Genomic DNA, 13,101 nt, shown 5'->3' on the forward strand with positions numbered 1-13,101 from the left:
GCAGCTGCCTTTAGAGGCGACTTAGCTGAAGAAATATCTTTTTCCATGTTTTGTTTCCTTCTTTGTCCACCCCATTTAACTACAGCTGCAAAACAACTTAGTCACTGAGGTGAATAGCAATGACCAGCAGGCTGTTGCCAGCTATTGACAGCCACTGTTACTTAAGGTCTCAAGGCGATTTGGACAACCTGGAGAGGGACAAAGAGAACAGAATGTTGTTGCAAACTTATACAATGGGAGAAGAGAACAAAAGTCTCAGAAATCATTACAGTGCGTGCAAAACACGGGCAAACTGATCCTTTACCAAGAGGCTGAAATAAGTGCCTAACAACACTACAAGCTGCATCCTCAAATTATGAATCAGGAGCACAGTGACTCAACAAAAACTGATATGATATTCATTTTAAAATAAATTCAGTCTGATATTTAATTACATCATATTGCATGGTGTCTTAGTGTTCTGCCTTGGACAGATCCTGTCTCTTGTCTGTTGCCTGTTCTCTCTGTCCACAGCTCTCTCATAACAGTACCTCAGCTTTTCTGACCTGCTGTTATCTATCCCACTCTTTTTTTTCCCTTCAGATGTACCCTTCCTGTTTTCTTTTATTCTCCAGTGGTGACTAACATTGCCTTCAGTGTGAATTTAAATAGACCAACCCTAAAGCAAACAACTCAGAGAGACACGGGGAGTAAGACGTGCACCCATGCCCTGTCACAACCTACCAACACATGCTTAGCCTTGGAAAGAAAGCCCAATGTGTACTGACAAACCAGCAGCTTGTGTCAAACTTTATACTGCACAAAAAGCAGGATATAATTATGCTTCTTTACGCCCCACTGTGTAATGCACGCTGGAACAGACAGCCATGACAAACAGAATGAGAGAGAAACTCTAACAAAATCTGAGTGGCATTTCGGGGGGGTTAGAGCCAATGAATTAATTCGGCACAGCTACGTATTTTTAATATCTTGGGGTAACAAGCCATGCATAATTAGCCCCGTGCTGTTAGACTGATGCCCCACTTTAAATTAACTTGAACGTTCAGGAGTAAAAGGTGGTGAGATCAGTAAGCGTCAACATGGTCCGAGGAAAAACTAAGAGTGGAGGAAAAGAGGAGGAGGGCGGAGACCCCTCCACCCCCACCCCGTCACAGCGGAGGCTAACGTTTCCATTCACTGGTTCGCCAACGGGACGAGGAGTCAGCATCAGCAACATCTGTCTCCGAAATTGGAAAAAAAAAGCATCTGTTAGAGCGTCTGTGGAGGAGGAGAGTTAATGCTTTGGAGCATCTGGGTAACAGCTAGGAGTTACTTCTTGTTTATTAAGCTTCCTCCAAGAGTTGAGGACGAACAAATAAAGAGAGCAGACGGTCGAGAGAGAAAAGTTGTTTTTAAAAGAAAAGAAGAAGCAGCATAAGGACGACAGCGAGGGCAAAGGAGCGGAGAGAGGAGAGGTGACCTGGCTGAAGCGATATGTTTGGTATGATCAAGAATTCGCTCTTCGGAAACACCGAGGAGACCGAATACAAATTGCTCAGCAGTGAGACGAAGGTAAGCAGTGCGCGGACACCTGTCACACACAACTCAAGCACTGTTGTGTCTATAAAGCTTCTGTGGATTCTGTCCTGTGCGCCTCTCTCTGTGGCTGCAAACACGATTATTACGCACAGGAATCCTGCCGTAAAGACGCATGGTTTCCCCTTCTGTTTGCAGGAATATTTTTATTCAACACTTGCACTACACTTTGCACTACCCATTATGGTAAGCGTTTAAAATAGTCTTGGATTTCGCTGTGTTTTTCCAGCTGCTATCACAACCCCTATAACCTTGACTAACAGCCTGGCAGTTAATTGCTTGTGACCTATAAGGATGCCCGCTGAGACGCACTGTGGGGCAAACCAGTCAGAGGTCCTCCGCCAATAGGCAGATATGAATAAAGATGGTGATGCTGAGTTCTGTGTAACCTGTAAACAATTACACACAGGGAAGACACCAAAGCCACAAGGGTTTTAAGGTTCCCTATCAATCTGCTGCGCGCAAAGCTGTGGGTCACTGTGTTTTTTTCCACCATGACACCGTAGATGCGTGTGGGACAAACTAACTGACCCTGCCCTGGAAGAGGACGCAGATCAGACGTGTTTGTGGTTAACCCGTGAGCTCAGATATGGATTGGGTGTGTGCACTGATACACGGAGCCATCGCTGATGACGACAGAGGCAGAGGAAAAAGGGCATGCCCTTTCCATGTCAGCACCCCACCCCCTTGTTGTGTTTATGTAGGTCTGTGTGTTGTTTATCCATATTTAATGTATGCACACTTTGGAAAGATTCCAGCGAACCCAGTCATGTGTGTTGTTAACCGAAGCAAAACCTAACAGCCATTTCGAGGACCATCTCTCGTGTCCTCTTGACCCACAGTGCACTGCTGTAAATCTGCATGCAGCCATGGAATCTCTCGGCTGGCGTGGGGTTTTTGAAAGTGGCTTTGTTTAACTGTGAATAGCAGCTAATTTTTGACATCGACACAAAGGCGGACAGACTGAGACAAAGAGGACCGACTGACCACACACACATACACACACACACACACACATACACACAGAGGGGGAGGCAGACCTGTTCTGACAGTGCATAGTTACATCTACTGCATGAACCCGATGCTTAAAATCCAGCAGTATGTGTACAAATAAATGTGTCAAACATTTATATCACTGACCCAACTACAGCCTGTTGTCACTACAGCACATACACTTCCCCTTCATTAAACATCCCTGAAAAGTCAGAGGTTGAGCTTCATCAAATCTCTGGACTTGACTGACTTGTTTAAACGGCAGGTATTGAAATCAGAGCTCGTCACCTGATATGTGGAGCACTCAGTCACCTTATACGCTTAATTAAAACTGACACGGTATACAGAGAAGATGCCTGGCAGGGCATACGCACATACGTGTGTGCACACTTTCACAGCAGAACAACAGGAACATACAGGTAGAGCTCAGTGAAGTGAAGTTGGCTAATGAATGTAGGAGATTATTTTAACAGAACATGAAATGATGAGGCAGTTGAACAGTGGAAGTGTTGATAACACTTTCTGTGTGTTCTGCTCAGGCACAGAGTAATTACCGTCGTATAGGCTTGCATAAGACAGCAGCTAAGAACACAAGACCAAAGACACATGACAGACAAATTAATTGCACTGCTTAATTTAAGTCAGGCTCTGCTTTCTTGGTATGTCACCCGTACACAATGTTAATGGTGGTCCCACTGACAAGCCATACAGAGCAGAACCCTTGTAATTACTATGCAGGAGTCCTGGTACCTGTCACAAGTTAGGGCTTTGTGATAACATAATATTATCTTGTATGTGCTGAGGAATGAATGCAGCTGTATCATCTGATTGCAATGACACTTCCAGGTTTTTCACTCAAAAGTTAGATCAAAGTTGTTGGTTGGTAATATAAATATATTGTTTGGAAGACATTTAAATATGCCATTATTGGCAGGCCAAAAGAGGCATACTGAAGACAAAATCATTTGGTAAGAGAAAACATAAGAAGCCCACATCAGAGTGAGCATATGCAGTGAAACTTTGTTTTTGTTTTGTTTTTTTGCTGCTGGTATCATGTTGAATAAAACACATCATCTGCAAAGCAATAAACTGCATATTTTACATCTGTTTGTCACATATCAAACATTATAAGGAGAGGGAATGATACTGACTTTATGAAATTAAATACCAGGGCTTAACAACATCATACAAACACACAGCCACACACTATGAAATACCACACAGTGTAATCACATTAGCACAACGAGCAGCTGTATTTGAAACCTGCATCACAGTCTCTGCAGAGACCAGATTCCTTCAAAACCTATTTAGATGATTGCTCAGCAGCATAGTCGAGTGACTGTGCTCCATATTAACCCCACTTAATCATATTTAATGTAAAACTGTTGCATCATATTAACGCTGTGTGTCAGGGGGTGGGGGTGAAATGTGTTTGCCTGTGCGCTGTTATGTAAGAGTGTGCATCTCTTGCCCATTATTCTCTGTAGGCTGACTGAACACTGCAGAGCGGAAGCAGAAATTAAATCAGATCAGTATAAATATGTTTCATTATTTGGTTGCCCACACTGATTTTCATACACACACACAGAGACAGATTAAATCCCTCCAAGTGTAAGGCTTTGGTCCTCATGAGTAGATTGTCAACATAAGTGTGTAAGAGATGAATCAAATCTGAGCTCAACATCTTCACTGCACCCATCCCCAAGAAGAGAACAACTGTGTGTGTATGGGTGTGTGTGCATAACAGTGATTTAGGCATTTGTGAATGCCACAGTGTGTAGCTTGGCCTGCTGATTTCCATTCCTTCCCTTAGGATGGCGTCAGCTTTGAGGTGCGGCGGTACGATGGTGCCAGATATGCTGTTGTCTCCTCTGAGGGACGAACCTTCGACCAAGTGACAGGCGAGCTGGTGAGGAAGCTGCTCATGTACATCGGCGGGAGCAATGAACAAGGTAAGCCAATCAGAAAATCGAATTTCCTGGTGGATCCGTGTGCTAAGATACGTTCATCATCAGAAGACTTAATGTAGCTCATGAACTGTCTCTGTTATCGTTCCTGTTCCTCTCCCATGCTCATAGGATTTATACCTTTTTAAAATCACACCCTTAAGAAATGTATGAACCAAGATCAGTGATTCTGCTCTTTATCAAGTGAGTGTCCAATCCTGCAATTTACAAAAGAATTAAATATTACAATCATCTCACAGTTTTCTAATTTTGTTCCTAGAGCTACATTATCCATCTAATTTTAACTTACTGTTTGTGAGTTTTTGTATTATGTTTTGTGGTTATTAAGGCTGGGTGGGTGTACTTTTTGAAAATCATATTCCTAGTTTTATTCCTATTAAGCTACTCAATTAATTTAAACAACGGAAACCCTTAGCCATGAAGCTAAATCAATGAATGTAAAAGATACGACTGTATGTCTCTTAATTTTTAAGAGCATCTTCATTTAGAACAAACAAACTGTTGCTGCTGTTTCAGCTAGCTCACCTAAAATAGCTTAGCTTTATCGGAGGATACATTTGAATAATGTTCAACATGTCCTTTCAGGTCATGTTTCCACACTTCAGGTCACTGGACAGAGACTCTATGTAGACGAAAGTGTTTGCACACACCTCTTTAGTACTAAAGTCAGGTGTGGTATAGGTCTGTTTCTCAGGGGTTGGGCTGGGCCCCTTCAGCATACCAAGACATTTTGGACAATGCTATACTTCCAACTTTGTGGTAACAGTTTGTTGAAGGTCCTTTTCTATTCCAGCATGACTATGGCTCATTGCATAAAGCAAATCCCAAAAAAACATGGCTGGATGAGTTCGGTGTGGAAGAACTTGACTGGCCCACACAGAGTCCTGACCTCAACCCCATCAAACACCTTTGGGCTGAACTGGAATGGAGACAGCGAGCCAGACCTTTTGGTCCAACATTAGTGTCTGACCTCGTTGTTGCTCTACTGCATGAATGGGCAAAAATTCCCACAGAAACACGTTGTTAAAAAAGTTGTTAAAGCTGAAAGGGGGGGACCAACTCCATACTAATGTCTATGTATTTAGAATGCAATGTCATTTAAGTCCCTGTTGGTGTAATGGTCAGGTGTCCCAATACTTCTGTCTATATAGTGTCTAACCTCTGCCAATTGAGGAGGCAGGCAGAAAACTTGGCCTCAGTGCACAATGGTCATTTAATTTGTTGGCTATTTATAGAAGGGGGGATTTACATGGCCTGTTGTTGTGTCTGGGTGAAAACTATCACTGGTGGCATCTGCATAATGATATTATGTACTCCACACAAAATCCCACAAATACTGACCTTTAGACATGGGTAGTTTGCTTTCGGGAGGATAGTGAAGTTTTTCTGCTGTTTCCTCTATGCCTCTTCTCCCCATTAAACACACTATCTGTCCTTCACATCTTCTAAGGTGAGGCCATGGGCACAGCAGCACCCATTATCATCACAGTGTACCCACGGAATGACGGGGTTCTGTCTCGCCGTTTGATAGTCGCCATCCGCATCCCCACCAGCTACCAGCAAAGCCCCCCGACTCCCACCGACACTGCCATCAAGATTGAGGAGCGGCCTGGCATGACTGTCTATGCTCTGTGGGTGTTTAATTTTAAGTTGTCGATCCTAACCCACCTGAGCCAAATGTACAGGTTGCTATTTTATTTTTGGAGGTCTTAGTTACCGGTAATATGCTCAGTCTCCTACAGGGCCTTTATGCTAGAGCAGATCCTGAGGCAGGTTTACTAGGTCATGTTGTTTGAAATATTAGTGTGCCTTTTGGGTCGCTTTGCCATTGCGATGAGACAGCACATCCAGAAAAAAGTCCAGATAATTCAGCCAATTAAACTAACACTAATTGTCCATCTAATTACAACTTTTCCCATACCTTCTATCATTCACAGGCAGTTTGGAGGCTTCGCAGGGGAGAGTGAGTACCGGGCAGAGGCCTTGCGTCTGACGCGCACCCTGGGTGAGACAGCACCCTTTCAGCGCAAACAATATTTCTGCTGTAGCTATGACCCACCGCTCAAGCCTTATGGACGCCGCAACGAGGTGTGGTTTCTACAGGAAGAGCCCTAGGAGCCATTCGATCAGATCGAAGTTAAACCGCAAACTGAATTCTTTATTCAACCTGAATAACCTTCTCACTATTGACAATCCCGTAGTTCTAACAATATTTGATTGGTAAGAGCAATATAGTGATTTGACTGAATGCAAATGGACAAATAGAGATTACTCACGTTGCCTTTATCCATGTGATCTTCTGCTTGTCATGCATACAGTAGCGATGCTAAAGTTAGGTGTTCAAACAATGGGACAGTTTAGAATTCAACATTAGAATGGTACCATTTATTATCACAAAACAGAAACAGATCTTTAAAAAAAAACTACCTTTAGATAAACTGCAATTTAAGTAACATGGTAAATAATCAAATGTGAATCTGCATTTAAATACAACTAAATGGAATTTTTAATTTCTTTCAGAATTGCGTGTTTGTCCTATAGGGTAGATAAAGTCCCTGTAGAGCTCTCATCTCCCTGAAGAAGACACAGCAGGGCTTTGCACATCTTTAATCTAGTTTACAGAGTGGTGGCTACATAGAAATGTACAGAATAAACATTAGATACATGGTAGAAATAAGCACACTTCCTTTTCCTGAGTGAGGAACTGGAAAGAAACAGGAGTTGAGCCATAAAGTAGAACTAGTCTTTATGAATTTGTGGGTGAACAGCTGTGAGTGGAAATTAGTTAGCTAACTTTATGTGTTGTTCAAAACTTTGGGGTTATGTGTTGTTCATTTGCATGTAGTGAATATTTTGTGTTTTAGAGCATGACAATGCCGGCTTTATTTATTCAGTCCTTGAAACTGTGTTATGAGATACATGTGTAGCATCACCCTGTGATAAGTGTGAATACAATGTTAAGGTTTGACAGTGTTTCATAACATAATAAATATATCATAAATATATCATTCAGTAAGAACATGGATACTTGTATTATTTATTCATTTTGTGTACGGGACAGTGCCAGTCCGAACAGTTTCCCTCTCCACACTGTTCATTTCTTACTGTGACAAGCAAAGAGAAGCACTTCCATGAACCTGACACCCACCATGTGTAGTTTTGCGACTTCAAAAAGAATGATTTAGATGATATGTAGCCTTTAAATTGGAAAATTATTACAATTACACTTTAATAGTGCAAAAGAAAGTAAGCAATAAGCAGCAAATCTAAGTAACTGAACTAAGTAATATAGCTTTAACATTATTTTAAAATGACTGCATTTTTATGGATTAAATGTTTAAATAGAAGTATAATTTAATCAGTGCAAATTAGAGATCGACAATCAATGATCTGATGAATAAAGTGCAGCAATCATTCAGTAAATGTCAATTACACATTTAAGCCGGTTAAGGGGTTTTAAGTATGAGGATTACGCAAATATGTTAAATTTGGAGAGCATTCAGTGTGTCAAACTCAGAAAGATCAGATAAATGACAAAAATATCAAAGGCCAAGAGTCATTTATTAATTTTAATTGACAAAATTCAGCCAGAGGAATAAGAACTGCAAAAGAGAGATTAATATACAGACATTTGATTAATTTAAGCAAATTAAAACAAACCAGAAAAAAACTAAATCTCTACCCATTGCAACTGTGTTCAAAGAGTTCCTCAAACAGGTGTTGACTGATGCCCAATGGAGGGGGGTTGCAATTATACAGCCTGTCAGCGCCTCACCTCACTTTAATCAAGAATAAATGGTTTTCATTCAGAGGTTTTAACAGCAGGTAAAACACTGATGGGCCTTTAATGTAACGCTGTGGCCCTGTAACCCCACACTGGTGTAATTACACAGAGAGCAGAGTTCTGGTTTCAGCTTGGCTTTGCATACATGAATACAATAGAAGCTAGGAGTAGAGCACAGGGTCATTCAGGTAACCCCAGCCCTCACCTATGACCTCTTTATGTGAGGTTCAGATATTGCACATAAAGGCTTGTTATGTAAGAAATCTGTCTGTCTGATGCTGCTCATTTTCATAAAAAAAAGAAACACTCCTTTACATATTAAATTATGACTGAGGGATTGACACTGTGAGATCTGAGCCGAATTATAATGTAAATCTGATCGTAAGGGAACTTTAATCCGTAGAAATATTATGAGAATCAGTCAGACGCTCTATGACTGAACACTTTTCAATCCAGTTCTGGTTTCATATGTGAACAATTACTCAATGCATAACTGCTATATAGGAAACACACAAGGTACTGTTAATGATACTGCAAAAATACTTTACCTTTTATAATAGGAGTAGCTATATGGTAACTATAGGAACCACAATCAAGAAATTGCTACAAAATGTTTTGGTAACAAATCCTTCTTGAAAAATACATTCCCCATACTGTCTCCTCTTTTCAGCTCTAAACAAAGATCATTTAGGTCCCTGTACCTATGTGCCGAAAGTATTAGATAGTCTCATCACGGAGAATGTTAATAATGATAAGCTTCAGCAAAACTAGACTAACAAGTTGTCAATCATTTTAACTGAACTTAAGTGAAAGGGTATACGGTATTTAAAAGATGATGTCTTTGAGTCCTCTACTACTTTCATTTTATTTTCTGTAGTCTACAATCAAGTAGATATCCACTGACATTAGTCCTCATTTAAGAATAAATTGTGTCACTGACATGTTGGTGTCTGAGCCTTAGTTGTGCTTCTTGTCAGGAGAGTCTTGATAAGGTGCATATGGTGGAGGCCGCTCCTGCACAGGAATAAAGGAACAACACATTGTACAACTGCCACTAAAGGAAGGCTCACATATCACTTGTATGCAACTTGAGCTGAGGAGAAGACAAGCAAAGCAGCTTACCATGGGCATGTAGACATTGTGTGGACTGCTGGGATTGTAATATGCGCTGCCTGCTGCTTCGGCCGCCTTGGAGTTACCTGTGCATAAAATGAGATGTGACAAAGACAGGGAGATAAATACAGACGGTAATGACCACTGAACATATCTGGGAACAGAGGCTACAGCTCCTAAAATTGTAAGGAGAACTGATGCAAGGAGCCCAGTATTAGTCATATGAAGCACAACAACTGACAGCTTCAGGAATCCTCAAGACAAAATCCACTGGCACCCCCTGGGGATGTACAGAGGCAAAAGTCCTACTCAAACTAAAACAGAGATATGCCAAACTGATAAGCTCACCCCATGTACAGGGTGAAACTGTTTTCACTGAAATCCACAGGGTGCTAGAAAAGAGAGTGGCAATGGAGAGCAATAGGGGAGATCGCTGATCCTTTGTAATTTTGATGTGTAGCGGATGAGACATCAGCACCCCTTTTTTTTGGTGCCGTGATTCACTTTGAGGCAGACAGATAAGATCTGACGGGTGCAGTGACACAGACATACAGAGAGGAAAAAATAGAGACAGAGAGCGACAGAGGGAGGGAAACAGACCTGGAGGTGGTGGTGCTGTTGCTGTCCAGTTTGGGGGGGTTGCAGCCCAATTTTGGGGTGGCCCAGGGTAGGGAGGAGGTGGAGCCATGTAGTCAAAACCAGATGGGTACATTCCTGGAACACGAAGGATTGACAGGAAAAAAAGATGGAGATTCAAGGTCAAAGGACAATGTGTGGACAGTGTGTTACACAGCAAAGAGAAAAAAGCAAGAGAAATGAGAAAAAACAAAACAAATGCTAATGGGGAGAGAGGAACTGCAGTATTATTTGTGCCTCAAGGATTTTTACTTATGTGCAATGAGGACATTTGGCGAAAAACAAATGTGTGTGGAGCACTGCGTGTACATGCAGGGAAACATAACCTTAAGGCAAAACACTATCAAAAATCATTCGTGGACTATGAAAGCGAAAAAATGACAAAAAGAAAGTGAAAGAAACCTACAGAAAAGATTGTAAGTGGACCTTACATACAGATTATTTTAGAAGACTACATTTACATATCTATTTCCATTTAGTGATAATAAATGTGAAAATGGTACTGTGCTGAATTCCAATTTGTCCCATTACCAACTTTTTAGCAGCACTACACATCATTTATCACGTGCACCTTCACAGTAGAGTCTGACACACACATGTCAAATTACAAATTACTGAATTCTATACCTGCAGCGGCTGTTGGGCAGGGGTATCCCATGTTGCCAGCAGGAGGAGGGGGGCCCTGGTAGAATCCATTCTGCTGGGGAGGAGGTGGGTAAGGATAGCTGGGAGGAGCAGGTGGAGGTGGGCCATAGCCATTCATCATCCCAGGGGAAGGATAACCATATGAAGGAGCACCATTTTGGGGAGGAGCAGCACGAGAAGCTGAAACACATCAAGATAAAAAGTTCTTTAGCAACAAATGAACAAGACTATCCAAAGGTCATGGGTGTGTGGACTCACTCACTCACAGAAGTTTTGCAAATGCTTACTTTATCTATACAATATCTAAAGGAATGGGATTACTCTTTAAGAGGTACTGTTTGGGTCAGTGTAGGACACAGTGAATAAGCAAACTAGTATACAAACCATTTGTGGCCAGTTTGAAGAGATACTGTCCCAGGTCAATGGCTCCTCCACTGGGGAATGACATCTTGAAATGAGCCTGTCCCTCCCAGCCACCTTATGAGAGTGACAACTCCATTTAGAATAAATACAAAAAAGCTACTCTTGTGTTTTACTGTGAATGTCAACAGAAGTGACAAGTAAGATAATCTACCTACTATCTACTATGTGTTACCATATGACTACGACCATTTTCTGAAACAAATTACTATCACAGACAGAAAATCAAATAAATGAAGTCATTAGTGGTTAAGAATAAAAACAAAAAGCCACCTACCACCAGGTTCTGCTAACACTGTCCCTTTAATGTAGTTGGCTGCAAAGACTGGCTGCTCAATGCTGCAGCCCTTCATTAGATAATAGGGGAACATGGCTGAACCCAGGCAATCCTTGGAGTTACTGGACACAAACAGCAACTAAGCCAGTGAATGAAGACCGAGAGAAGAGAGTTACAACGTGATGTATGAACATAAGCTGCCAACTTTTCATAGAAGCTGGCTGCAGCAATGTTGTGTATATTGAATATATGTTGGCTGTACCCTGTATGGTGTGAGGTAAACAGTGCCCTTTTTGGTCCCCTTCAGCAGGTCTGTCTTGCAGGTGACTTCGCTGAATGACAGCTCCACATTCTTACATTCCCTTAAAACACTGAGGGGAAAAAAGCAGCATGTGAAAATTAAGAAACGTGTAGTTAACCAACATTACTCTGATGAAATTTTTAGTTTAACAAGATGTCAACATCCAAACGAAAGTCATCGGCTACTTCCTGTTTTGATAGTCGGCTAACGTTAGCCATATTGCTGAGATCAACTGTCAAGATATGAGGACACATTTAAGTAATTGACAATATTATGCTAATCCTGTTTAAACAGTAAAGATAACGTTTTCCCCGAAATGACCTGCGCAGCTAACGCAACGTCGACAATGGAACAGATGTGTTAGCTATGCTAATATTAACCAGGCCAGCTAGCGGGAGGCTAGCAGCTGGTTAGCATTATGTTGACTACGCACTGGAAAGTAGAAAGTAAACAAGCGAAGAGGATGGGCGACAGCTGGCTAGCTGATAAAATAAACACATAGACGTAATATGATGAACATACCTTTCTCCGTTGTTGACCAAAACGCCGCCGTTTTGCGAATGATTCCGATTCAAAGCCATATTTGTGTCAGACGTCTTCTGTCCTCCTTTTCCCGTGCTAAAGTCTGTCAGCCCAACGGGAATGACCGAGAAACGTCACTGGCGTTACGTCACGACACCATCAGACAACTCGTGATTTACCATGGGACGGCAAACATCATTAGCATACACACTGTTGATATCTGGCTATGTACGATCATTGTCTGAGGTCTGATCGATTGTAAATGGCTACAGGCTAGGCTCAATAAAAGTTTTGACCTCAGCATGTGAGGTGAGTGTTCATATGTCCTGATGGCATCACGGAGCCAATTCTCATTCATATCAGATTATATGATTTATGAAGTAGGTGACAGCCTGCCCAAGAGGCGCCCAACCTGTTCATGCACTCATTTTCAATACCAATTACTTCATGAAATGTGGATCTTTAATAGTGATCAGAGATGTATCAGGTCAGCATAAATGGACATCCGTTTGTAAGACTGTCAGGATGCAGCAGTGAGCAAAGGTTTAAGATTACTTACGTAATAGTTGGGTACAAGCACTGCCACAGGAAAGGGTAGAGGGGATGAGGTTGGCAAGGCCTTTGAGTTACGCAATGATTTCATTTACTGTCTCCTTGGGGATACGTTGGGCCATGCATGCATGATATGTTTTATTTAAACATTGACCTTTTCATTACTTACCAGCATATTCTGTCCTGTTCTGTCCAGCTCTCAGGGCACACAGGTGGACGAATAAGATTATGACATCTATTCAACATTTTCATTACGCGAACAACAATGAGCACATGCGCACACATGACTCTTCCTCTGCTTTCGGCTGCAGCAAGC

General features: G+C 41.7%; 2 protein-coding genes across 3 annotated transcripts; one reads left to right on the forward strand and one right to left on the reverse strand.

Moving 5' to 3' along the window:
- The first annotated feature begins 1,177 nt into the window (after positions 1 to 1,177).
- On the forward strand, positions 1,178 to 6,813 carry LOC124073814 (heme-binding protein 1-like). Its single transcript, XM_046416336.1, has 4 exons — positions 1,178 to 1,551; positions 4,382 to 4,520; positions 5,986 to 6,166; positions 6,473 to 6,813. The coding sequence occupies exons 1-4, from the start codon at positions 1,474 to 1,476 to the stop codon at positions 6,648 to 6,650; spliced, it is 576 nt and encodes a 191-aa protein (XP_046272292.1). The 5' UTR covers positions 1,178 to 1,473; the 3' UTR covers positions 6,651 to 6,813.
- A 1,264-nt stretch (positions 6,814 to 8,077) lies between these two features.
- wbp2nl (WBP2 N-terminal like) lies at positions 8,078 to 13,094 on the reverse strand. 2 transcript variants are annotated; one of them, XM_046416334.1, is made up of 9 exons: positions 12,955 to 13,005; positions 12,234 to 12,336; positions 11,673 to 11,781; positions 11,411 to 11,549; positions 11,098 to 11,190; positions 10,696 to 10,893; positions 10,033 to 10,146; positions 9,442 to 9,518; positions 8,078 to 9,333 (listed from the first exon to the last, which is right to left on the reverse strand). In XM_046416334.1, the coding sequence occupies exons 2-9, from the start codon at positions 12,290 to 12,292 to the stop codon at positions 9,277 to 9,279; spliced, it is 846 nt and encodes a 281-aa protein (XP_046272290.1). In that variant the 5' UTR covers positions 12,293 to 12,336; positions 12,955 to 13,005; the 3' UTR covers positions 8,078 to 9,276. The 2 variants fall into 2 exon arrangements, with proteins under 2 accessions (XP_046272290.1, XP_046272288.1); XM_046416332.1 differs by lacking the exon at positions 12,234 to 12,336 and having other exon boundaries at positions 12,955 to 13,094.
- Between the last annotated feature and the right edge of the window lie 7 nt (positions 13,095 to 13,101).

Source organism: Scatophagus argus, chromosome 16, assembly GCF_020382885.2.
Source record: "Scatophagus argus isolate fScaArg1 chromosome 16, fScaArg1.pri, whole genome shotgun sequence".
In the NCBI taxonomy this organism is placed as follows: domain Eukaryota; kingdom Metazoa; phylum Chordata; class Actinopteri; family Scatophagidae; genus Scatophagus; species Scatophagus argus.

Bases quoted from the DNA above. Each gene is read 5' to 3' on its own strand.
- LOC124073814 (XM_046416336.1), top strand. From the start codon at position 1,474: ATGTTTGGTATGATCAAGAATTCGCTCTTCGGAAACACCGAGGAGACC. The intron at 4,521-5,985 runs GTAAGCCAATCA...ACATCTTCTAAG, and splicing joins CGGCGGGAGCAATGAACAAG to GTGAGGCCATGGGCACAGCA. The intron at 6,167-6,472 runs GTGGGTGTTTAA...TATCATTCACAG, and splicing joins GGCATGACTGTCTATGCTCT to GCAGTTTGGAGGCTTCGCAG.
- wbp2nl (XM_046416332.1), bottom strand. From the start codon at position 13,070: ATGTGTGCGCATGTGCTCATTGTTGTTCGCGTAATGAAAATGTTGAAT. The intron at 11,782-12,954 runs GTAAGTAATGAA...TTTTCCCCTCAG, and splicing joins GAACAGGACAGAATATGCTG to TGTTTTAAGGGAATGTAAGA. The intron at 10,147-10,695 runs GTATAGAATTCA...TTCGTGTTCCAG, and splicing joins CTGCCCAACAGCCGCTGCAG to GAATGTACCCATCTGGTTTT.